The 26,948-nt window shown below is 30.8% G+C and overlaps 1 protein-coding gene across 3 annotated transcripts in view; it reads right to left on the bottom strand.

Moving 5' to 3' along the window:
- Positions 1 to 17,604, bottom strand: part of LOC106742669 (glycerol-3-phosphate acyltransferase 1, mitochondrial) — a 29,085-nt gene extending 11,481 nt beyond the window's left edge. The window contains exons 1-4 of one of the 3 annotated variants that reach the window (XM_014615856.1): positions 4,276 to 4,364; positions 3,780 to 3,855; positions 1,248 to 1,364; positions 854 to 1,032 (exon numbers count right to left, since the gene is read on the bottom strand). In XM_014615856.1, coding sequence (XP_014471342.1) covers positions 854 to 925 — 72 coding nt within the window. In that variant the 5' untranslated portion in view covers positions 926 to 1,032; positions 1,248 to 1,364; positions 3,780 to 3,855; positions 4,276 to 4,364. Of the gene's footprint in view, positions 1 to 853; positions 1,033 to 1,247; positions 1,365 to 3,779; positions 3,856 to 4,275; positions 4,395 to 17,146 lie in introns of those variants that run through there. The other 2 variants (XM_014615854.1, XM_014615857.1) reach the window with 2 other exon arrangements.
- Positions 17,605 to 26,948: the final 9,344 nt, after the last annotated feature.

The following is a 26,948-nucleotide window of genomic DNA, read 5'->3' as shown; positions in this document are numbered from 1 at the left end:
TCAAAATCAGTGAGGCGTTCACTATGTCCTCTCTTTGCAACTATAATCCAAAATATTTATACGAGAATAAATATTTATCGATGTCTTCTTCCTTTATAATAAAGCTCGAAAGTCACTGCGGAAATTCGTGCGCAAGCAACTACAAAAGAAGTTCGGCAAACTTTTAGAAGCTGAAGGTGAGCTTTATGGTGCTGACATAGCAGATTAGAGATAAGATCATTTTATAAAAAAATGTCATTTGGAATTTTCTTTTGTTTTTCTCAAAATCATGTTTTCCAAGACGGGTGTAAATTTTTCTATGAAACAAATAATCTGATCGACTCCATTTTTGGCAGGAATATTTTTAAAAAGATTATCTATCGTATAATGTACGATTTTTTAAATATATTAATCTGTTTATTTATAACAAATTTTTTAAGTTCTTATTTTAAGATTTTTTTTTTTTTTAATCGAGTTGCTTCCCCATATTTCTCGACAAAAGTCTTACACAATAGCTACTATATCTGTTTACAAGAAAATATTTTATTTTTTGATTTCAGAACGCCTCCGCCCCCGGAATTACACCCGTCCGATCCCGCCACGACAAGGGAACTTTACGGAAATTGTTCTATAGCTTAAAATTTTAGTCAATCTCCTTAAAAATGTGCAAATTTGTAGTTTAAATATTGCATATCATACCCATAAAATATAAATTAATTTTACTGTAGTTAATTTAAAAAAAAAAAAATCTTAAACTTGTGCTTATTTTAGACCCTATCAGGGTCTAAGGAATCAGACCCCTTAAATGTCGATGAAAAGCCGATCGAAAATTGCTGACAATAAATTTGACGGCATATAGACACAAAAAACTTACTCTGGAAGTAGGAGTACAAGTATAACAGCAGTAGCGTAAAAATGAGGTTTTTTGCTTCATCGTAGGCGTCATAGGTTCAGTCTCTTTGATTTTGAACAATGAACTCTGACGTATCTTTCGCGACTGTTCCTTTTCGTGGATCTTCCTTCTCTGGAACTGTTCTCCAGCTCTCCGGAGACCTGTCGATATGTTTCAGACTTAGACAAAGAAAGTTTATTTACGACGTATTTATTTGCACATGCCAACACGTTTTACATTTTTGTTCCTCACTGACTTAAACTTTTAGTCACCCAAAATTTGGAATTTCCGATGCTAATCTTACATAACATTAATAGAACATCTGGGATTCTTCTTATTAAAAATATTAAAAAATACTATTTCGATAGTTAATTACTTGAGGGCTATGGCGGGGGCTATAAGGACTATATCCACAGAGGCGCTAGAGGTAGTCCTCAGTGTATTCCCTCTGGAGATAATCATCACCGGAGCGGCAAATACTACAGCATATAGACTGAAATGTCAAGGGAAATGAAAGAACATCTGATTGGAGCATACTAGGCTCAGATGGTTGCAAGAATATCTCCTCATTTTAAAACAGGACAAATGATCGAAAAAATATCTGTTGGACAAAGGCTTCAAAAGGCTTCAAAACTTGTACCTAGAGTACTTGACTAGAGAAGACTGGCTAAGGCTATGCCGAGCAAACAATCACAACACTAGTTAGTGGTTCACAGACGGTTCAGGATTAAATAATTGAGGATAGATAACACCACTGCGAAAGCTTACATTAATAGAATGGGAGAAATACGATATCCACAGTTGAACACTATAGCTAGACATATTTGGCAATGGTGTGAGAAGAGAAACACATAGATTTTTGCGACTTATATTGCATCTAGAGATAATATAGAAGCAAATAAGGGATCACGTATTGCTAAGATACAGAGTGGGAATTAGCACCATGGATTTTCGATAATATTACTAAGGAATTCGGACAGCCAGAAATTAATTTATTTGTGTCGAGGACAAGTGCGAAATGCGAAAAGTTTTGCTCAGAGAGATCCATTGCATAGAGATCCAGAGTCATAAGCTATAGACGCTTTCACAATAAATTGGAAACTATATAAATCTAACGCATTTCCGTCATTCGCGTTGATATTACAAATATTGAGAAAAGTACAGTTAAATCAGGCATAGGGCATAATGGTAGTTTCGAACTGAAAAACACAATCATGGTTTCTATTATAGAAAATAATGTGAGTATGTCTACCACTTTATTACGGACCGGATAAATCTATCTTACTGTCTCATTGCAGGATACTTCAACATCTGCTAGCGTTAAAATTAGTACTAATGGCCGGAATCTTACCAGGGAAGCGTTCAGAAGACAAGATATTTCAGAACAATTGAAAGAATTAACTATATTTTGTATTGGCAAAAGATATGATGCGATCAACCCGAAGATTAACCAAGTACTTTTATGGTTAACGGAAAAATATGAGAATAGAGCTTCGTATAGAATAATTAATACTGCTAGATCGCTCTCGCTCTTCTCGCTCTGCGGTGAGAAAATAAGCGAAAACCCGATTATATCAAGACTAGTAAGGAGAATCTTAAATAAGAGATCAAGCAAACCTAAATACGATAAGATATATGATCTAGAGCCAGTTCTAGGAAAACTAGAGAAGTATTATCTATAAGAAGATTTAGATATAGTAAAGCTGATCAAGAAATTGATGGTTCTTTTGGCTATAATTATTACATAACATAAATAAACGTTGCACTCCATCAAGATGAAGAACATTAGGAAAACTCAACAAGGATATGAAATTAAAATATCAGACGTAATAAAGACTACGTGCCCAGAAGCATTCTAGTCGTTGCTGGTGTTACTACGGTTTAATAATAAGCCAAAAATATGTATGGCGAGAATGTTAGAAGTATACATAGCAACTATAGAAAAGGTTCGCGGAGGAAAAAAATCTTTATTCATCACAACCAAAAGACCTTATAAAGAAACAACTAAGGGCACAATTAGTCGATGGATTCAATCCTTTTTATTTAAATGCAGTGTAGGAGAAGAGCTCGCCCCACGTTAGGCACGCTTTAACGTCTGCCACGTGGAAAAAAGGGGTAGACATAACTGTTATTAAATGTTTAGTAGAGTGGTCGGAACGATCACGGACGTTTGATAGATTTTATAACCGTCCAATCGTTAATAAGAGAACGACATTCGCTGAGACAATAATAGCACAGAGTTATATAATACATAAATTATATATACGGGGTCTTTGAAAAATATGGAAACGGTCAAATAACTCGTCAGGGATGCATTTTAGAAAAAAAAAATGTTACAAGGGAAGTTGTTGGGTTTCAAAAAACCTATCTAATGGTTAAGGTCCATTTGGGCCCGGACCTAAAACTTGGGCCCTATGAAAACCAAATAGATTTTTTAAAATGGCAGTTGGATCAGGCTCCAAATTTGGGCCTCACTAGATCCAAATCCTCTAAAGGCAGGAAGTCGAATAACTCGTCAAGGATTGTATTTATGAAACAAAATGTTAAGGGGAAAAGTTTTTAGGTTCTAAAAAGTCTGATTGATGAGGTACATTTGGTTCTGGGCCCATTTTGTTCTGGTACTATTACGCTGCAAAGTTGGGCTAGTCTCAACATTTAGGCCTTGCGTAGTCTAATTGGGGGCTTGACCCAACTTAAACTATATATTTGGAAAGAAAAAATCGTCAGGAACACGAATCAGCTAAAAAAAAAAACTGATATTGCCATTTAAAAAATCTACTTGGTTTTCATAGGATTCAAGTTTCGGACCCGGGCTCAAATGGGCTCAAATGGCCTTAAACATTAAATAGGTTTATTGAAACTCAACAACTTCTCCTATAATATTTTTTTCCTAAAATGCGTTACTCACCAGTTATTCGACCGCCCCTGCCTTTGGAAGATCTGGATCTAGTGAGGCCCAAATTTAGGACCTAATCCAACTTAAGCTAGATGTTTGGAAAAGAAAAATCGTCAGGAGCACGAATCTGTCATTAAAAAAATTGGCATTGCCATTAAAAAAAATATACGATCGTTCGATCGTAATTATGCAGAGGGTCTCGTTCAAAAAGATCACTGCCCATCAAAAAAAAGGATAGCTTGAAAATTAAAAGACTTTCCCCGTCCCCCAACAACATAATGCAAATACTTTAAACTTTATGACGAAGAAAATGATAGAACTTAAAGTAGTAGTAAGGTCTACCAACACTTTTTGAGAGCTGAAGATTGTGACGACTTCTAGCGACATAAACGGTATACCGATTTTTAGAACCTACTAATCTTTTGGAACGAGAGTCTCTGCATAATTACGGTCGAACAAGCCCACCGAAGGTACAATTAAGAAGTAAGAAAAAAAATATCTCCGTTACCATCTAATGAGAATCGAGTGGTCGTTGGTTTTGCATTTCGTGTTATATCTGTTCTAGTTTCCCATTTGGCATACACCTCTTGAAGGCGTGTAGAAAGAACATCCACCATATTATTGGGTCTGCAAAATGATATTTAAATCAATTAGATAAAAAGAAAAATTTTAATTTAAATAAAAAATAACTAATATGTATGCTTCTTCTTAATCCTTTAATAATAATACATAATAATACATAATAATACATTTAATAACACATAACTTCGTAATAAAAGTTTATAGAAACAAAAGTAATACAAAAAAATAATAATTTCAATGAATTTAAATCAATTGCCGTTAATATTTAAAATTTTTCTAAAAATTACATGAGGTAAAGATTTAATTAAACATACTGAGACTGTTATATTATATTATAAAAAGATAAAAAAAATGTTGCAATGCTTTTGGAAGACTATCTACATATATCAAAAAGTTAAAACAGAATGTCATGTTACGAAATTAGCTGTTTTAACACAAAATACGCACAAAGTTTGTACAATACAATTAGAATGTACAATTCATAGAACTATTTTTTACAGTCGGTGAATAGGCTCTATGATTAATTCATTGGTTATCGAATATAATAAAAACGCGATACACATAGTACACATCTTGGGCATCTTCAATGATCAATCGCAAAAACAACAATTCTAATGCATTGTATGAAAAATAAAAAAAATATAAAATCTGTCATGGAGCGAATGTTAATTAATGAAAGTAAAATCTTATAAGACATCTAATGATGTTTTACTCTTTCATTAGAAATGAGAAATCGTAATAGGAAAATCCGAGGCATAATTGGAACACTAAGGTTTGAACAAATTTTAAACATATTAAAAATAAATTAATCAATTTGCTTTTACACACAAATATTCTTTGAACTATCCACTATAAAAAAAAATGTTGCAATGCAAAAAACACAAATTTCATAGCGAAAGAATAATTTAAAACGACGAAATTATTATTTTACTGAAAGCATACATTTACTTCATTGTTTCTTATGCGGGGTATAATGGAATACTTCATAAACTGTTTCTTTCTCGAATATTAACGTTCGAAATTTTTTTTAAGTGATTTAGAACATATAATTTATGTAAAGTGACTTTGGTTTTATGGAAATTAAGCCAGAAAGTCTTTGTTCTATGTTAATCATATATTCAGAGAATTTCTTTTCTTGTTCTTCTGTAAATACTGTAAATAGTGTTTTAAAAGCGCTTATATTTGTAACTTTTACTACTTTGTAATTTTACTACTTTCACAACTGTTCTTCATTTTCTTAACATATCGTTGTAATCGTTTTGGGAACTCCAAATATAATTGAAACTTTACGATAGGCCATTTTTCTGTTATACCCCGAAATATATAAGTTTAAGCAACATAAAACATCACAGAAAATCAATATTTACATAGATTCTATACTAAAGTGATAAAAAAATATCGTTTAATAATATAATGTAAATATATCTGCGGTAATAAAAAAATTGAATTTTACTGTTGCTCACTTTATGAAAATATATCAAAGAAATTGCGACTCACGAGAAAAGGACACAGTGGGTGCCTGGCCGATTTTGGTCTTCTTGCACGTGGTAAGTCTACATAAAAAATAAATAAATCCCCTGTCCGAGTGTTTTGTCCGATACGCTTTCTACATAATTTTTAATGTTTGAAATTTTAAACGTTCAGTAGTGTACGTCAAAAATCCAATAGAAAGGAAGTTAACCCTTATTGGACGCTAGCTTTTTATGCGTGATTCTCACTAGGTTGTAGCTAGTTTCGGTAAATATGCGAACTTGTCACTTCCTACGTGATGTACGACCGCAGCGACGAAGTATTGTTGTCACGTGAGAGGTAATTTATGACCGATAAGGGTTAACAAGCGGTGGTGCATAACGCAAGCAGTAGTCGTAAAACTAGTAATAAGTAATAGGAAGAATAAAAAATCGAAACTGCGTCGTGACAATTTTTTATTTTTTTCCTCTTAATATGTAGAAATAAATATTTGGCATATATTTTAGTAAGCATATATTTTAGTACGCTTTGTGCAAGCATTTTAATTAATTAAGTAAGACATTTTTAATATATTTATATATTTTGGAAACAGATTCACTTTATTTTAAAGGTGTTTTTACCGATGATGACAGCAACTATAGCTCAACAATAAAAATTATTCCTCTTCATTGCACTCCGTACTGTCAATCATGCAAAGTTTATTTTTTTTGACAAATAAAAAATTTTATTATATATTTAAAATTGTATTGGAAGACTCTAGAAGTAGTTTTGTAGAAATTTTACAAAGGAAACGACATCTACAAAATTATCTACAAAAGACGATCATTCTGTCCAACTTTCTGCTCTAACCTTTGAATGTAAAATTAAATATATGTAGTTTTGCATCCAAATTAATTTTCGAAAGAAATTTGTTTTCGAATGTTAACACATTAACGGCGGGCGATATTTTGTGTGATCATAAAAACTTTAAGGTACAGTCGAGCTAAATTGTTTTACTACGACTCCCGCCTTTAAGCCGCAGTCGAGCTAAATCGTAGTACTACGACTCCCGCCCTTAATGTGTTAATAAAGTTTATTTTTCCAAAATTATCCGATAAATCAAATGTAATTGCATGGCGTGTGGTTCCTTTCTGTCGGGCTGTCGACAGAAAGGAACCCAGCACAATACTAGATGCTTGAAAACTCAAACATTAAAAACTATTATTTAGAAGGCTTAGACAAAAAACGCTTGAACACAGGTTTATTTATTTTTTATGTAGATTCACTACAAGGGAATCAAAATCGGTGAGGCGCTCACATCCTTTCCTTGTAAACTTCAATCAATAAATAGACAAATAGCACGATGCAACTCTCCAACATTCGCGAGAAATTTATATGAAAAATTTCTCGCGTGCTTTACTACCGCTTACAAAAAAAAACCTCAACAACTAACGAACGTAATAGATTAGCAGAGGTAACAGGTTGGAATGCTATATTTTGGGTTTGTTTTGTCAAGTGTTATATACGTGATGTTAGATACACGCCTATATTTACTTTTCCAAAAATTAAGACAAATGGATCCCAAGGAATATACGTATATAAAGATATATGCATGTATAAATATGTTAGATGTTTTTAATTTATTTAAAAACAAAATGATAAGATTTATTAATCAAATATAAGTCAAAATTATAAAGCTTTTCAGTGAAATAAAAAATTACATGACATAATTATTTTTATGCTAAACAATGAAATTATTTGAAAAATTAAACAATCATATTAGTTGATTCAAGTATATAATGGTATATAATAGTCTATTTGGATTATTGTAATAGATAAATTTCTCCAGATTTAGCAAACTTTATTAAATTCAAAAAAATATTTTTCTCTGTCTATGCGTGATAAGCATTTTATTTGTATTTTCAGGAACATTTGCCGGAAATTTCTTAAATAAATACAGAAATTGGAAATGCAATTATAATGAAAACTATGACTTTTATTTTAAAATATAATATAGGGAATGTAAGTCAAAGAAAACACGCTTTTTTGTTATAAATGAATTAAAGTTTATTTCAAAAGGTTTTCAAATTAATCTACGATCTCTCATGCGCGTGTGTATGTGTGTGCGTGCATGTGCACGCGTGCATCGGGTGTTTATCAATAAGTCAGTAATATTCGGAAGATAAAAAAAAACTTGAGAGAATAAAAAATACCGATAAGACATCGGCTACCGTGAGATAATTTTAAATCAAGAATATTGATACTTTTCAATTTTGGAATATCGAATTAATTATTATAGCAACAGTTGTGTGTATATTGTAAAAACAAATAATAATCATACGTATTACCGATAATAGATCGAGGATACATTCGATGACTTGGTCGTATTTATGGTACATACTAACAAAAGGAAAGAGAGTTTGGACTTGTTCAATGATACTTGTCAAAGTCCATATTGATAAGCCTATCACATGAACAACACATGAAGAAGGCCCGGTTACTGCAATAACAAACTCAACAGAATAAACAGAGCTGGTTAGTTTTGTTCTTTTTCTTTTCCTTCTTTGATGCATGGAAATGTAAGAAACGATTAGTAGAAGATTAACATCGCAATCGTTTATAATTCAAGATATATAAATTGCGGAATTGCAACAAATTAACAAACGGTGCATTGAACAGTATATTGAAGAATAAAATAGAAAAATGTGAACGTGGGAACAAAGAAAAATTCGTTTTTTCTCGCTTATTTTCGAAATGTTGCTAATTTTTTTTAGTAATCTTAATCAAACTTAAGGTAAACACTCAAGAGTCTCTGAGATCCTAATGAAATCCCAGAAAATAAAAATTTAAAGATTTGTTATTCTTTGAGCCTTATAGTTTTGTTGATAATAATCAAAATTTTAAGCGCCAAATTTTTTATAATGTCTTGAAATGTATCCTATGAAAATCATAAAGATTTTTCCACTTATCAACAAAAAAGTTGTGAATTTTTCGAGCAACTTTGATAAAATTACGTTTTCCTGAGATAAAAAAAAGTAATTCATGTTCTGTAACGTATGTTTTCCAGTACTTCTTATGATTTTAACTTATTTCTGAGTGAATAGACATATTTGTTGATTAATTTACGATCAATTACAAAATAAAATAATCAAAATACGATATTTTCTCGAATACTGTAATGGAAAGATTGACAAAGAGCTCCTCCTCCAGACCCCAAGATAGTAACTATGTATACAAAAAATAAATATATATAAAAGCAACAAGATATAGTAATATCGTAAATATTTCTGAAACTACATATAGTATATCCCAGTGAAAAGGTGATTGGTTCTATCTCCAATCTGCTTGCAGCACCATCTCTGAATCAACACATGCGTTACATAGTGACATATTTTAACTATCACCATCAAAAATGTCAAGGCGTTAACACGTCTGGTTCATGAGTTATGATACGAAATATGACAATATCTTTTATACATTTGTCGAAAAAACATGATAGAACAACGCACGAACATTAAATTTTGTTTTAAATTTGGCAAAACTGTCACTGAAACGTTTGAAATGATTCAAACTATTTATGGCAGCAAAGCCATAAGTCGCAAGAATGTTTTCAAGTGGTTTGCAAGATTTCATAATGGCAGGAAGAGCATTGAAGACGATTCACGGTCAAATGCCAATCAAAAATAATTCGAAACGAAGAAAATGTTAAGGACTTCTTCAAAAAAAGTTTTACGATCGTTTCCAGCGGTGTATTGACTCACAAAGAGTCTACTTTGAACAATCGATAATAAAAATAAAATATAAATAACGCCTTGTGTTTCATTTGACATCAGTCATCTTTTCACTGAGATATACTGTGTAGATATGTGGGTGTGGCTGCGAGACAAAATTCGCTAGACGAATCGGTATTTGTTTGTTAGCTTCTTGCCAATTCTCACGGAACGTGCATGCATGCGGAAGAAGGAGTTATTTTCTTTATTTCTCAAGTAAGTTTCATTCAATGCACAAAATCTGATATATTTTTCTTTCTTTATGGTATGTCGAAGGTATAATGTATTATTTTAATACATTTTAATAATTATCTATGTTGACGATTTGCACATTTCAATCGGTTTTCATCTAGATATTTACTTAAAAAATTTACTATCAATCATAAAATATCATGAGAAGGCAATAGTAACACTAATGTCTGGGGAGAATTATAACGTTAAAATCGTTCCCGTACTTGTTTAGTTTTATTTTAGTGTTATTTTTTACAATGTTATTTGTATTTCTTTTCGTAGAATGCTGCGAACAATAAGAAAATGCAAGAAACGTAACGGAACACAAAAGAAGTGTCTTTATACGAACAGATGTTAGAAAATTATAAAAAGCCATCCCTCATAGAAATTTTCCAAAATATAACATAGATGTCGATTAGAATATCTAAAGTTGTTCCAAAATAGATTATTATCCGACTTTGATACCAATTGAGATTCCTATTCTTATCCTAAACTTATAAATTATATTTTGGAATTTAATTGGGATCCTGATTTCTAAAAATAATGATGGATTCTAGTTGTTTTTATTTCATTTTATCATGGTTAATTGTATCATGGTTAATTTCTTTAAATATTTTCTTCTAGTCCTATACTTGTGGCCAGGCGTAAAGTGACTTTTCACACATGCCTGTAGTGTGCATGCTGATGACACAAGCATATGGCACCTTCAGTTTAAAGCCGGTTCCAAACGGCAATGTTTTTAGAGAGGTTTTTACTAGGCAAGAATACTCTCGGTAGTTTGCTATTGCCTTCTGAGAGTAAAAGGCTCTGTACTTTTGATAGACGAATTGATGTTTTTGGCATTATGAGAAAATTATACTCAATAGAGAGTAATTAAATTATTAATATTATATTACTAGATTTATTTATTATTTAAATACAATTATATTTCCTTCTCTGTTTATTTCTAGTATATTCTAACATATATAATGTAAAAAATAAATTTTTTCTTCATTTATCCTTTCTTATTCATAACTGTTTAGTAGATAATAAACAGCAGTTAATATTACTAGTGTTTACGTAAGAGAGACTTTGCCCCTCCCCATTGAGTGGGTAATCTAACCAAACCCTGACCTTTTATTTCTTTTTGTGAAGAAACTTGAGAAGAATAGATAACCTATGGATAATGCATATTATATACAAATACCTTACTAAATAATTTCCAAGTTCTCTCACAAAGAGAAGCAAAAGGGTAAGATTAAGTTAGATCAGATTAATTTGCGGGGAGGGGCGAAGCTTCTAATACTACTGTATACTGTTGCAAATACTAGTAATATTCTCTCCTGAAACTTCATTTTGAGTGATCTACATTGATAAATACGGAATGAATAAATGTTATATTTTTCAAACTTCTTTTTTTTTTAATAACTTTTAGTGAATAGTAACCAATGATTAAATCTCCTAAAGGTTATTCAGGAGAATGATCTCTATAATATATGTTAAGGTCAAAGTCATAAGAGGTGGGTTTCCTTTCGTAAAAGTTTACCTTAGTCAGTAAACAAATTAATCGCAGACTGCGTGCAGATTGGTAAATTTGATCAGAATCCGACATCATAATCATAGCCATCCGTGTTCGTATTCAGCTAATGTTTTGACGACAGAGTTTGCTGACAGGCAATCTGAACAATTAGCAGCAGAAACCGCGCAGAGCTGTCGCCAAACTGCCCACAACAAAATATGCTCGGTTTCTGTCACCAATCTGCAGTCAGATCGCTATAGATTTTGCTCAGTTTCTGCCGCTAATCTGCATGCATTATCTGTCAATAGGCTCTGTCTTTTCTGGCAACAGTTTGGCAACATAATCTGATAGAACAAATCCTGTTAAATTTGTTACTTTTCTGTCATCAAAAACTTATAGTAGGCTCTGCTTGAAATCTGTTGATGCAGGTTTGCTATCTGGTTTGCTATGTTGTTCAAACTTTTTTTGTTCATAACTTTTTAATAAACAACGAGCCGGCTTAAACTCCCTACATGTTAATTAGGACCATGTCTTTGCCAACACATGTCAATATTGTTTATTTTTGAGAAAACTGACTTTATGTAAATATTAACCACAATATACTTATAAAAATATTATTTGAGAACTTATCGATATCAGTAGCTTCTTTAATACTAGAACTACCGAGAAAAAAATAAAGCTATTTCTATAAAAACCAGTCAAAATGACTGGTCTTTAAAAAATATGTAATAATAGAATATTTTTATATTTATTAATTTATTAATATCTTACAAAAGGAACTTAAAGTTATGAAATTACAACTATTTATAACAACTGACTGACTGATTATAAAATATAAAGTAATTATTAGATATCAAAAGTTATGATTCGCCACATTTCTTACAAATGTAGTTTTTCTTCAAAGTGCATTTTTCGTATACATATTTTTTACACATATTACAAATGATGGTAGTCTTATTATTATTACAATACCCTATTTAATACCATTTGCGTGAACAAGGTGAGCTTTTTAAAGTATTTTGGATATCAGCCTCTCATGACTCCATTCCTGATCTTACATTTTCAATGGCAAGTTCACTTGCTAGTTGAAATATAAAGTCTTTTCTATATATCTTCTCACCTGTTGTTTCCCTATACAAGATCCAGGCACTTATGTCAGCTAAATCTAAAATGTAAAAAACTTGGAGTGGCCATCTTCTTGATCCTGATTTGACACTGTATTTTTTTGCCATTGGTCCGTAATGTCTACGCCAAATTTAGTTTTATTATAAAACTCAACTGTTTCAGGTAAGCTCCTGTTACTTTTTTCAATTATGATGGATTTATGTTTCGAACTCAATATAAAAACTTTCTTTTTCGGCTTACTTTTGTAAATTGTAAGAATAATCTCATTTGATCTATAAAACAATGATGAAAAACGAACCATTGTATCCTTCTTTGTTTTACACATTTTTGGTAATCCTCTTTTGTTGCCGCGTATAGTGCCAATCAGTGTAGTTCTTTTTGAAAGCAATTTAGATGCCAACGGTAAGCTTGTAAAAAAATTGTCAGTTGTTATGGATCTTCCCTTCATAGTATACGGTTCGATAAGTTTGAGTACGACAAATTCACTAAGAAGTTGCGATGTTACTCATATTTCATCTCTTCCTAGATAAAGAAGCTCATTTAGAATATATTTCGTTTGAACATCAGATGCCAGCCAAAATTTAATACCAAATTTGTCAGGTTTATTCGGCAAATATTGCGTAAAACGGCATCTGGCTTTATTTGGAAAGAGTTGTTCATCATTCGTAATATTTTGTCCTGGCTTGTAGCAATTCTGACTATTTTGAATAAACCTATCTCATACTTTTGATATCAAAGCAAATTTATCATTTTTTAAACGTTGACTTCTATCATTCTTTTTATCGAAGCGAATAAATTTCAATATTTCGACAGATCATTTCGACTCATGGTATCGGAAAAGAAGTGTCGTCCCCATTTTCCATAAATATAACAGTTTCAAATTATTTGCTTCGTATGCTCCCCGTGCATACAAAATTCTAATAAAAGCTTTAAATTTTGGTGAAAATTTAACCGCGTGAAACGGCATCCATGCTATTGTTACGTTACACCACGTCTATGTTTATATGTCTATGTTGCATCGTCAGATAAGCCGTGGCGTGCGATAAAATTTTCTAACAAAGAGCTGATAAATCCATCTAAATATCTAATCAACGGTTCGAGAAACAGATTATAGGATACTTTTCCACTTTGAAAATTAACAGTCAAAATGACTGGTATTGGTATAAGTAGCAATGTTACAAAATTATTTGGATTCAATGTACAAAAAAAAATGAAATTCATTATATTACACCTTTAGTTATCCCTGCAAAAGTCATTACATCATTGAGGAAAAAAAGTATAACATGAAGTAGAAATTTTATAATGAAGTTGTAAAACCAGTCATTTTGACTGATGTGGTAGTTCTAAACGGTCTAGTGTTAAACGCCAAAATCATTTAAATATAAAACATTACACAATGACGTTGCGATATATTAACGTCTATAATATTACGCTGACATGGGCCTTCAAGATGGCAATTTATTTAAATTATGTGCCCGATATCTTGAAAACATAATCGGTATGTATTCGATAAATATGAGAAAGAATAAAATCGATTGATACTTATAAATTGAAAGTACTCTTTTCGCATTAATTTCGCCTAATATACACATCCGTAAGAGTGTTATTTCATCCGATTTCAACGTAAATAGATCAATAGATCAACGGTTTTATCTACATAGTGTCAGGTCAGGTTATCAACATCTGGATTATTGACGTAACTATGATATGTACTTATTCGTTAGTTTTGTCAAAAAGTTTAACTTGTCAAAAATTATCAGTTATATATCAAATTATTTACAATTATATACAAATATTTACAATATATACAAATAATATATGCAAATAATGATTATCCTTGAACGATATTCATAATTTGATCCTATACTTAAAATTATCTTACGTTCATCTTATATAATGCTATATAACCAATGAACTGCCCTTACAGCATCTTAAGATAAACTGAAGATGATCTTAAATTATAAGATCGGATTATAGCATAGAGAGAGAGAGGGAGAGAGAAAGAGAAAGAGAGAGAGAGAGAAACGTATATTCTATGTGCGTTGTTGCGCATAAAAACTTAAGTTTCACTTCTTATTGAGCTTCTATAAAAATACTTGCTGCGTAACAATTAATAGTAATGCTCTCTTTGTTTTATTTCTTTTTCAATTCTATCTTTCCAGGAAGAATATAATAGCATTTTTTAGAAAAGTGCGTTAAAATGACTATAAAAGTTTTTTAAACAATATTCTATCATTCGAGATTAGTGAAAAATCTATTAGCTTCTGTTATTATAGACGGTAATGCTATTATAAATTAGTGTTCAATACTAATGACCGTACTAACACGCGCAGCAATTACGTATAACACACGTCGCGTCGCCATGAGAAACGAAAATTGCTGTACCCTTGTACCAACATAGAAATTATGATCAACGATGATGATGAGATAAGGAGTAATAATGACGAGGAAGGTCAAGCCGCATCGATCGGCAAAATCACACGTAATATTCTTTTCGATATTTATTTCAAGCATAATCAAAAGCACCATTGGTAATCGTCAACAAGAATCAAAAGTGTGTTTGCAAAATTATCCAGTCTTTTTTTCAACAAAATTTGTGCTGTGTTGTGTGGTACTACAATAAATAGTAATAGTATTTCAATTTTATAGCAACTTATAAAATTGAAAAATTGTTTGCAAACGATCAATTAAAATAAAAGAGAGATAGCGATAAGTTAATATAAAACTGTGGATTTTAATTATCTGAGATACTTCAAAACTTATCACGTTAACGATGTTCGCTTAGTTATTATAAGCGGTAATTGCATAATTTTTTTAAATTTCAGTTACTAGCAAACATCGCTGAGGCAATACCGAATACTACTATTATTTCATATACTGTTTTTAATGTGTGATGTACTAGTAAATATTACTAACGTGACATAAAATACCAGCTTCCAATGAAGCTTCTTCGTCGACCGCAAACAGGCAATTGAAATACCTTTTAATGCACGACTGACGACAATATGGTCGAGAGTACATTTGCACTTAAAAAATCAAGTTCCCCTGTCAGATCTACTGGATCTTCATTCATCGTGCTTCAAAACAATCGAAACACTTTATTTAACAAATGTTAATTTTAAAAACAGTTAATTTTAAAAACAGTTTCTTAATAAGATCGTTAGCACGGCCTGGAATTTGATGACTGAAACATTATTAAAAGTAAAACTACAAGATAATAACAGGCAAAAAACTTTTGCAAAACAAAATGAAATTTGGAAAATGCTAGTCAATCATTTAAATGAAGTGAAATTCCTATGATTGTTTATTTATTGTTCATATTATCGTGCGTGAATTCCTATTCATAATGGGTCATATAAATCCAATAACACGTTCCTGTATCAGAGTGACATTTTTCTTATTTTTAATGTTATTTAATATTTAATATTAAATTATTATAATTATAATATGTTTAATATTATATAAGTGATATATTGTATAATATCGTGTATAATAAAATTATAATAAGAATATTATATCGCAACATTGTTAATAAATGGCTGGAAATGAAAATGACGGAAAATGGTCGAAAAGCAATTTATGATAAATATATGTTTGAAAAGATAATAGACGCTTTGTATTAGCGTTATATATAAGTAAAAAAAAAATGAATATGTCGTCATTAATAATCGCGACATTTTTGCATATTGTTAGTGATAATGCAATAAACACTCTGATTGCGTAAATTGTAAACAAAGTAAAAAGTGTCGACAAAGCAATCGAGTCAATAGGTTTAATAAGGAAGAAACTTCGATCAAAACACAGAAATGTGAGATTTATAACATCGTCGATGAATTTCGAAGAATTTTCAAAAAAAAAAAGATCAAGGGATTTAAAAAAAAACGTTAAATTTATCGCTAAATAAATTACATATTATATCATTTTATACCTTGGTAAATATTAGATANCCTTGGTAAATATTAGATATAATATCTTTATATAATTTAACATTTTGATTAACTATATGCAAAACTTATTTATTATTAATTGAGCAACATTGTCAACAACAATGTGTGTATATGTGTGTGTGTGTGTGTGTGTGTGTCAATAGACACAAAATTACACAAAATCGGTCGTATATACGTAAAATTATCTTATAACACAACAATTTTCCTTGTATATAGATTTATAAATTTGAAAGATTCTAATAGAAACACAGTGTATCTCATATTCACACTTACTGTATCTTTTTTAGCTATAGATAATTTCAGTCTCAATTAGAGAAACCTAAAATATGTTTTAACAATATAACAATATTGATCACTATTAATACTTATTTCACAGAGAAGATTGAAAAGTTTCAATAAATCATATTGAAATGTTACAAAGAGCTATAATTCATTATAAACGAAAGACATCCATGAAGCGTAAAGAAAATATCAACAAGCAATGTAACAAACAATAAAGTTTCGCACTTCTTGCGAATTATACGATTCAATTTCAAACCAAGTAAAAAATTTCATTTGGTAATATTCTTTAAAGTTTTAGAGAAAATAACAAGTATTGTCAATTAATCGATGGATTAATCGAAGTAAATGTCAAATCAAATAACTATATTTAACATTAAGCGTCATGTATATACGACGTACGCATTATAACCAACACAGTCGAAATAGTTGCTCATTTTATTTATTCGAATTATTGACACAAATCATCATTGAACAAATTGCACACAAATAAATTACCTGAAATTGAAGAAGTAACAGAGCACCCCGCAAAAAAGAAAAATCTCGACGAGACCATCCATTCCCGACTTTTCGGCGCTTTCTCGCAGTTCGACGGGGAATGACAAAATTCTTGTCCTGTGCACTATGCTGACATCAAATCAGGTGCTACTTATTGCCATGATCGCTCTCATGGTCGACGGATGAATGATATCAGCGTCACAGCAGAATTACAATCGTTGCAGGTGGCGGAATGTGCATCAGGTCGCGGATTGTCAGCGCGAAACGGACGCTATCGATCGCGCGACAGAGATCCATGGATCGTCTTCAATGACAAGAGAGGAGTGGGAAGAGAGGAAAAAAAAAGAAGACCGACTATACCGAATTCTCGATACGATGACACGTCACGATCTGACGTCGAATAACGTTGATTTTATACTGCAATACGTTAAATAATCACTGGCAGACTACATTCCGCCGCCACTGCACTACTACCACTGCCGCTGCCACTGCTGTTGCCGCTAACGTCACCGCAATCGCCGCCGCCATTGTCGCCACCACCGAGGACGGTTCACTGACTTACTGAATTCTACGACTCTGATGGTGTGTGCCGATGCGTGCATGCAGTACGTACATTCGAAAGTGTTTTCAAGATACACCAAAAAAAGAGAGTGTTCTATTCATATAAACGCGTGACTTTTCAGAGTGATGCGATCGAGAGCGAAACAAGAGGATCCCTATAAACGCGTAATATTATTTATTATTAAGTAATATTATATATTTTTTTAAATATTCAACTCTATGTATATAAATAATATATATAATTTATTTTTAGTATAGTATAGTATAGTTAAAAATAAATAAAAAAACTAAATAAATAAATAAATTATATATATTATTTATTTATTTAGTTTTTTTTATTTCAAATGTATTACAATACCAATTGTTTTATTATATAAATAAAGTCGAAAGAATTTTGTGTAAAAATACGTTTTATACTACAAAAATATACACATACACATATATACATATTATTTATATTTTTTTTTCTATATTATTATTATTTTATTTCTTTTTAATATTCTAAGGACATTTTCATAATACTCCAGAATATTATATGAAGTGGACATAACATCAACAAAACATTCCTATAATATTAAAAAATATTATATAACATTCTTAGAATATTATAAGAATACTATTTTAATACTGAGTAATAATCATATAATATTTTAGAAATATTACACGTTATAGGGATGGAGTTTTATCGTGCGAATTTTTTTAGAAATGAGTCCGCTTCTAATAAAATCAACTACTGTAATATTCTGAATTCTAGACGTTAACTGAAATATCCATCTTTCTAAAATCGCGAAAAATTATTTATTTATCGCGACATTATTTTTTATATAACATGAAAATATTAAAAAATTTTGAATGATAAAGATGAATTTGGAGATAAATATCACATATAAAACTGCTTTACATACATTTCAAATTCCCATAAAATGTTGAAAAATAACACTAGTTGAAAACGAAGAAATCTAAGATTACAAATGTTATGTTTAATTAAAAAAAGGGAAAGTGAGATTAAAAAGTTGCGCTAATTTAGAATGAAAAATTGTATGCATATCAATCGTAAAATTCAATTATTTCATTACAATACATAATAGAATTAATAGAATAGAATTAAAGAAATTAAGAGGCATGCGTGACAATAATATATCGCACTACGTACACGCTAAAGTGCGCATAACTGGCGCAACCATATATTCGCTTGGATAAATATTTTGCCATTTACTAAAGGTGCTTTTCAGTATAAGAAAACATACAGGAATTGTGTCACACAATAAACAAAGTGCATAGATACTTGATGAAATATTTTAATTTTTTAAATAATCAAGTTCTATAGTCTATCTAAAGTAAGTTGTAAAGTTTCGAGGGGAACATAAGGTAGTAATCTTAACTTTGTTGTATAGTCAATAATTCAAAATCATTCCGAGGTCAATTTCATTGTTTTAAATGAAACCATATAGTATTTTAACACAATTCGATACCTTTGTTCATTATGTATATAAAAATTCTACGATAAGATCATCGAAAAGTGAATATATTTCGAGGTATTTTACTTTTTATTCTGATATTTTTTATCAAAAGATATGAAATATCTCATAAATACTCACTTTTCGATAGCATCACCATATTAACATTTTTATATATAGAATGACAAGTGGAATTGATCATTATAAGCAAATGTAAAGCAATCTTAAAAAAATTTCTTGTAAGCAAACGAAGAACCTTAAAAAAATTGATTGCATTTTGCAAATGCATCGATGCATAAATGTGCAGTGATGAATATCATTAAGTATATTAATTAATTCATGCCGCCCAGCTTTGCGCAAAAATATAAATCATTTAAATTTAAGTTATTGTCGCGCACTTTTGCTATTTTAAAGTATTGACATTCAAGATTAAAATATGCCATATAGTTTGACGTTTAAGCATAACGTTAAAAATCAGTAGTAAACATCATGGCCTACGATAAAGAGTATATTCAACACTGCATGCATTTTGCGTTTAATCTCAGTAAAAACGCTTCTTTCGCAGCCGAAATGATTTATTCTGCTTATGGAGAAGGTGCAGTGAGTGAAGTAACGTGCAAAAAATAATTTAGTCGTTTTCGAAACGGTGATTTCATTGTTGACCATCAACCACATGCTGGGCAGCACGGCAAGTTTAAAAACAAAGAACTGCAGGCACTCGATAAACACTCGATAAAAACCTGACTCAAGCATAAAAAGAACTTGTCGAGCAGTTTGGAATTACGCAACCAACGCTTTCGGTTCAATTGCTCGGAAAAATTCACAAGGAAGGAAAGTGAGTTCCACATGAGCTAACTGCTGACAACAAAAATCGTCGGTTGGCCACGTACATTTCTTTGCTCGTCAGAGTACGAAAAAAAAGTTTTTGAATACAATCGTAACTGGTGATGAAAAATTATGTACGATAACCCTAAATACAAAAAATCATGAGTGGATTTTGGCCAACCGCCGACATCAACAGCAAAACCTAAACGCTTTGGCAAGAAGGTTTTTTGTATATGATGGGACCAAAAGGATGTGTTGTACTATGATCTCAAACCAGGTCAGACAATTAAAGCAGAGTTCTATCAACAACAATTAATCCGTTTGAGCGATGCAATTGAGGAAAAACGGTCATTTACTGGACAAAGCAGTCGTAAAGTCATTTTGTTTCATGACAACACTAAGCCACACACAGCAGAAACGACGAAGGAAATCATCTTAAACTTGGGCTGAGAAATTTTTCCTCACGCGGCGTATTCGCCAGACATAACCCCTACCATTTGTTTCGATTGACGTAACACTCCTTATCGAATACACACTTTAACTCAATTGAAGACGTTCGAAACGTCGTCGATGACTTCATCGCTTTAAAGCCACCAAATTTCAATCGCGACGAAATTCGAAAGATGCCTGATAGATGGCGTAAGATCATCGACATTAACGGAGAATATTTCAATGATTGATTAATGTATTCATTTTATTGAAAAATAAAGTCAAAGTTTGCAAAAAAACGGCACGAATTAATTTATACACCTAATAGTGATGAAATCCTCTCATATTATTATATAAGAAAGTGTTAGTCTTTCTCATTCAGAGGCCTAAAAATTGACTGTTTTTTTGGAAATGAATTGTGAAGAAACTATACAATCGATTATTATGAAACTTTTTATTTGTTTTAATAGGAAGTTTTATCTTATAAGTTGTAGAGTTAAAATGATGTCTCCCCTTCCAACCCACTCTCCGGTCCAAATGAATTTGGCGTTGAGAAAAATATAAAAATCGCGGGAAGTTCCCGGCGGTTCTGTAATTGAAATATTTTAATAATTCTTTTTTACTGGTATTCTACATTGGCATACGCAGTTACTGAACCAACATTTAAGTTAAAATAATAAAATTTAACAAAATGGCGGCAAAACGAAAATCATGTTTTGATTTTCTGCATTTTTTCAAGCACTATTTTTATAAAAAAAAATAAGGATTAAATAATTGATAAATATAAACAAACTTTGGTTCACTAACTAGCGAAATAGTGTCAATAATAATTGTGCAAAGCTCCAAGTCAATTAGTCAAACCGTTTTTTTCGGGAGAGTTTCCTGCGATTTTGAAATAATGGTTTTGAGAAAAATGACTTTAAAGTTTTTATAATTGATTTTCTACGCATATAATCCAAATGTTTTCTTAATAATCATTAATTCGCTATCCTAGGACTATAAAGTAGACCTCTTACTTCTTTGTACATATTATGTAAGGCTTGTTGCTCTTCTCTGCAAGACGTTCCGGTTTTGTCCCTTTTTGGAGCAAATGTTTCTGTTTGTGGTTTGATTTTTACACCCATAGTCATTATTATTTTCAGAATAGCATCATATTCTTCATTGAAGACACTCGTAAAATTCATCATTATCTTTAGAATAGCATTATACTCTTCATTGAAAACAGCAGTAAAACTCGCCAATCCTACAATTTTTCGATTCATATATTTATTTTTAAAAACTATTTGCCAAATAGTCGCGTGGAAACTTTCATTCATTCACTCTGATTTTGTGTAAGACTTCCCAAGCATTTTTGTAGTAAATTGTGATCCGTTAAATCTTTATACTGGTCAAATGGTGTCGGTAACTCAATGCAGGTTTGTGATTATATGATTCCAGTTTGCAACTTCGGCGTGGCCACATATACTAACTAAGTTAGGAGGGCAATACATATGGTGAGGTTTTTCATTCATGGAATATTTATGATAATATGTAATCCATATAACTTTTTCTATCTTTTCCACAGAATCGCAATTTCTCTTTATTAATAATCCATAATAAGTTGTGACGTCGCAGATTATTTTATTGGTTAATTTTCCTTTTCTTTTGCCTCCAAGACCTTTAATATTTTTCTTCACGTTTCTCAGTCAGAGACTAAAACTTACTCATTCTTTTCTGTACATGACGGATACATTCTTTTCTATGTCAACATCAACATAAAGTTCTAAATCAACTATATCTTTAAATGTCTTTGAATCACCATCACCGATATAATAGAGATACTTGGCATCATACTTTTCTTCTGATCTTATAAATTACGTTCTTTGCATTACGATCTAATGTTACACACTAATTATTAAAGCTTATTGACAGTACTTTCATATACATCAACAGTCACTTTCGGCCATGTTGAAATAGCACAACTACTGACCTCTATTAATCAACGAGAATTAATTCAAGCACCTAACAGAATTTTAAGTGCATCCAAACATGGTCCCAGGAACTTATGCACAGACCTGATAAATACCATAAACAGAGAGAAATATAAAATAAAAGGTCGCAATACTATTTGAAAATTTTTTGATTGTCTTGATATGATTAGGGTTAACTTAAGATCAAATATCATCATTAAATGAGCTGTTTAATACTTTAACACTTTTGTATTTAATATTGTTCGAGATATATTTTATCTTTGAAATATTTTAAGATTATTTTTCAAAAAGCATGTATTCGTGTATATGTGAAATTTCTGTTATGTAGCAAAGTACAAATTTTTTTGTAATATGTATGAAATTTGTAACTAATTTAACATCTAACAAAACGTTTAACAAAACGTCTAGCAAATCTGAATTTGTACTTTTCATGTAAATAAAATAAATGAAATAGACTCACGTTATTTGACAATGACAATAAATCTGTATTTCTAAAAATGATTGCGCGTGAGCAAGATGATCGCAAAGTTTTGTAGTATCGTAAAGGTAGTAATACGTAGAACCATTCGTGTATGATGATAGAGAACAGTCAATATTACTCGTTAATTAAGATAGTATGGCGTTACTCGGCACGACCAATCAGATTACACTGTCGTTTTGGCGCTTGCGATAGAAACGTACTTTTAATTATGCTCTTCATGCAACATTCCAAACAGCACGTTATCGTAATTAATAGATATTAGCACCAATATACGACATACATATATTGTTATACGAGATGTTATAATCAAATTTTTTACACGTATTCACTCGTCGACGATCAAAATCTAAACTTATAGAAATGGAATATAGAATTTTAATTGCAAAAGTAAACGGTTTTCTTTTATTACAATTAATCTTTGGTCAAATATCAATCGATTATTATATTCTAATAATTTTCACTATTACTGATGGCTATAGTTGCTTGACAAAATCGTTCACCGTACGTAATTGACGCCTATAGAAGTTCTGGACTAATCGCTCAATGTATTGATGTCATTGAGATCTACAAGTATACCGGGTGTATAAAAAGTACCGGGACCACAGAATAGCTCGCAAGGTAACGAACAAAGAAGAAAATTTAAATATGAAATTTGCAAGGTTTAAAAAGGATCATCTGATGATGATCTTGGTTCCAGCGTAGAGGTCAAATTTAGAGATTATTTTAAGGTCAATTGGAAATTTTTTAATAGGAACACCTATTTTTGACTTCAGAAACGAAAAAAGCCGGAAATTCTATGTTCAGATAAACTATCATATCATGGAGTCAAATTGATCCGTAGAAGTCATTTCAAGGTCATATCAATTTTTCAATAATAATTCTTTAGGAAAACAGTTTAGAGGAAAATGTTAATACAAAATTAGCAGAGTTTAAAAAAAAGCGACTGATGATAATCTTAGCTCCAGCGTAGAGGTCAAATTTAGAGATATTTAAACTTTCTTTTTTATTCGTTACCTTTCGAAATATTCTGGAGTTCCGGTAATGTTTATACATCCTGTATAACCTCGTAAAACATATCACACCCAAATAAATAATTAAACTTACTTAATTTCTGAATAAATTTAATAATTCTTTTTTTAGAACAACGTCGACTGTTGCTATAAATTCGCTATACACAGAACGTGCATCAAAATCACTTCCAATAAGAAAGAATTACTTTATATATAATATACATTCCAAATCTATTTTATTTTACTAGCGATTCTATATATTGCACAATTCGAGAATATATAAAACACTGAAAATGCTGACGATTCAGTACTCGTCATGATTTTTGTGTGATAAGTCGTAAATGAATCCTATTCAAGGCCATTAGACGTTTTACAATAGCATATATTATACATCAATTTGCGAATGTGCATTAAAATCGTCGCCGGATAAATCCCGGTTCATCCACATAGATAAAATAACGTTTGAAACGATCATCATGACACGTACGAATTTACATTCACGGTCAAAATTACAGGATTGCTTTCCAGTAAAAAGTACAAGCCGCATAGTAACCATATGTGTGATACATTGCTTTCTTACAACCTGACATAAACTGACATAAGTATACAAAGCTAAAGAATAGAATCGGCATTTATTTGTCACATACATTGACTATTTATCATTTTTGAAAAAAAAAAAAATGTTTTGTTGGAACTATTAAATGAATCTCTTGAAACTTTATAACTTTTGTTGGAAACATTTTCTTTTAATCTATAGTTTTTGAAATACCAAAGCATTCCATTACTTTTTCCCCTTGTATTCAAGGTGAGGAAAAAATATGGAAACCTAAAAAATCTCGAAAAATAGAAGTCTTGCAGAAGTGTTTCGGGTAAAAATTGTGGAATTTAAAAAGATCTATTTACTCATCTTATCAGTTTGACCTTGGATGGTGCTGCCAATGTCAGGGCAAAGTCAAGTTGAATTTTTTAATGTGACCCCCTATTTTTTATTGCATGTTATAGCCCTTGTTGAGATGCTTTCACATTATATTACATATTACATAATACATAATAAAGCTACGTTTATTTAAGAAGTTCCTGAGATATTCAAAAACTTATAGTGATCTTTTTTAATAAAAAATATATATTTTTCTCGCAGAGTTATATTTGAACGACACTTTAGCGGGTTAGTAGCTTCTATTGCAAATTTCTGCGAAACCGAAGGTACACCTAATTCGGCGATTAGATATTTATAAAATATATAACAAGGCGAGCAATTTAACACTAATATCGATTGTGCATCTAATTTTTTAAGTTGACTTGTACTTAAGACATAATGGCCCAATTCTTTTTTTTTCTAATAAACGGTTTGGTTTTTATCATATTTCTTATTATATTCTTGAAGCATTTAATTAGCACTTAATTTTAACTTACTTCGATTTTTTATTTATTTTCGATTCTTTTTTCTATCTTATTTCGATTTTCTTTTTGTTTATGTTTTTTTTTTTTAATTGAGGGAGGGGGCTAAGTTAACGTAAAGCTAACCCCCCACCCTTCAATATTTTTCTCATTTCCCGCCAAACCACTGGAGCACCAAATTTTTTTTCCAGCACTAAATTAGCATCTAATTAGCACTTAATTTTCATATATATTATAACTTTATTTTCGATGATTGGGGAGAAAGTGGGCTAACTTAATAGACGTATTCAAAACAGTCATTCGCAAAAAAAGAACTCAGTTGACATGTTAAAAAATGATATTTTCCAAAGAGGAATAACGTTTAAAAGCTATAAAAATCTATAAAAATGTATATTATTTTAATAAACATTATTGTTTTACATCTTACATTCTATGTTTATAAATAATTAATAAACGATAGGTTGTTCTAAGTCTTTAATATTAAGAAATATTGTATAATATTATGTATCAATCAAAATTATAAAATTCACTTAACGATATTTATTCTTATTAATAGGTTTTTAATGTCCATAAAAAGAAGTATTATTACATGAATTTCATAATATTACTAACTGATACACATAATTTATACAATAATTTGAATATTACATACAATAATTTGAATATTACAAATTACTAACAGTTTAAACGAGAATCCATCATGGACCATTAATGATCTACGCAGCAATAATGAATACATTATCTTAATAAAATGAAAGAGATAAGTTAAGTTCTGGTTAAAAAGACCCGGAGGATTTTACAACGCTTTACTGAAGCCCTCTTTAGAACCTACAAGTGGCATTTTGTGCGTTTTCTGCCATTTGAAGGCACTGAGTAGAGCTATAATTTCTATATAAATGAAACCTATATTGATCTTTCACAACCTACAAATGCTAGAAAATTCAGGCCGAAAGTAGATCTAAAATCTGAACTCGGTTGGTCGGAAGAGAATAGCAGGATACGAGAAAAAAAGAAACGGAAATAGAGAATAAGAAAGCGAGAAAAGGGGAAGGGGATTAACAAGAAATATAGAATAGGGTAAAAGTGGAAAAAAGAGTAGAAAAAGAAATACTAATTTTTTAGTTAAAATATATGTACAATTACGAAAGCGAACACGTAGTTTGCTTTGTGTACTAATACTAGTAAAATCGTGACAGTAATAGTTCTTAAATAGCAAGTATTTGAATTAAATAGCAATTTATTAAATCAAATAGCTTGAAACTCGTTAACTTTCTATAATGGAATAAATACTTTACATTTCCATTTAAATACAATTATTTATTGAAAGTTATATAAGTTGACACTTATATATCTTAAAAAATATTATATAATGTAGAAAGTTCTCAATATCTGAAACATTCTCAATGTCTGTATTCAACAAAGAAAATAGCTCAATGAGTACTTAATGATTATTATTCCTAATTGATATATTTCTCTGTTGATCTATTAAGAATCTAAAAGAATACTCTAGTCACAGACAATAATCACCAAACCCTCATTGAGCTTCTTTTTCTACTGAACACAGTCAATGGGTTAAAGTTACTATTATTTCTATATCTCTTTAGGTTTCTTATTTCTGAACTAACTGCACTAGTTCAAGAAGGCTATATTCTGATATTTACTACCAATACT

The sequence above is a fragment of the Dinoponera quadriceps genome, unplaced genomic scaffold, assembly GCF_001313825.1.
Source record: "Dinoponera quadriceps isolate SergipeBrazil2010 unplaced genomic scaffold, ASM131382v1 scaffold827, whole genome shotgun sequence".
NCBI lineage: Eukaryota > Metazoa > Arthropoda > Insecta > Hymenoptera > Formicidae > Dinoponera > Dinoponera quadriceps.
This window is presented reverse-complemented; position numbering and strand designations above follow the sequence as displayed.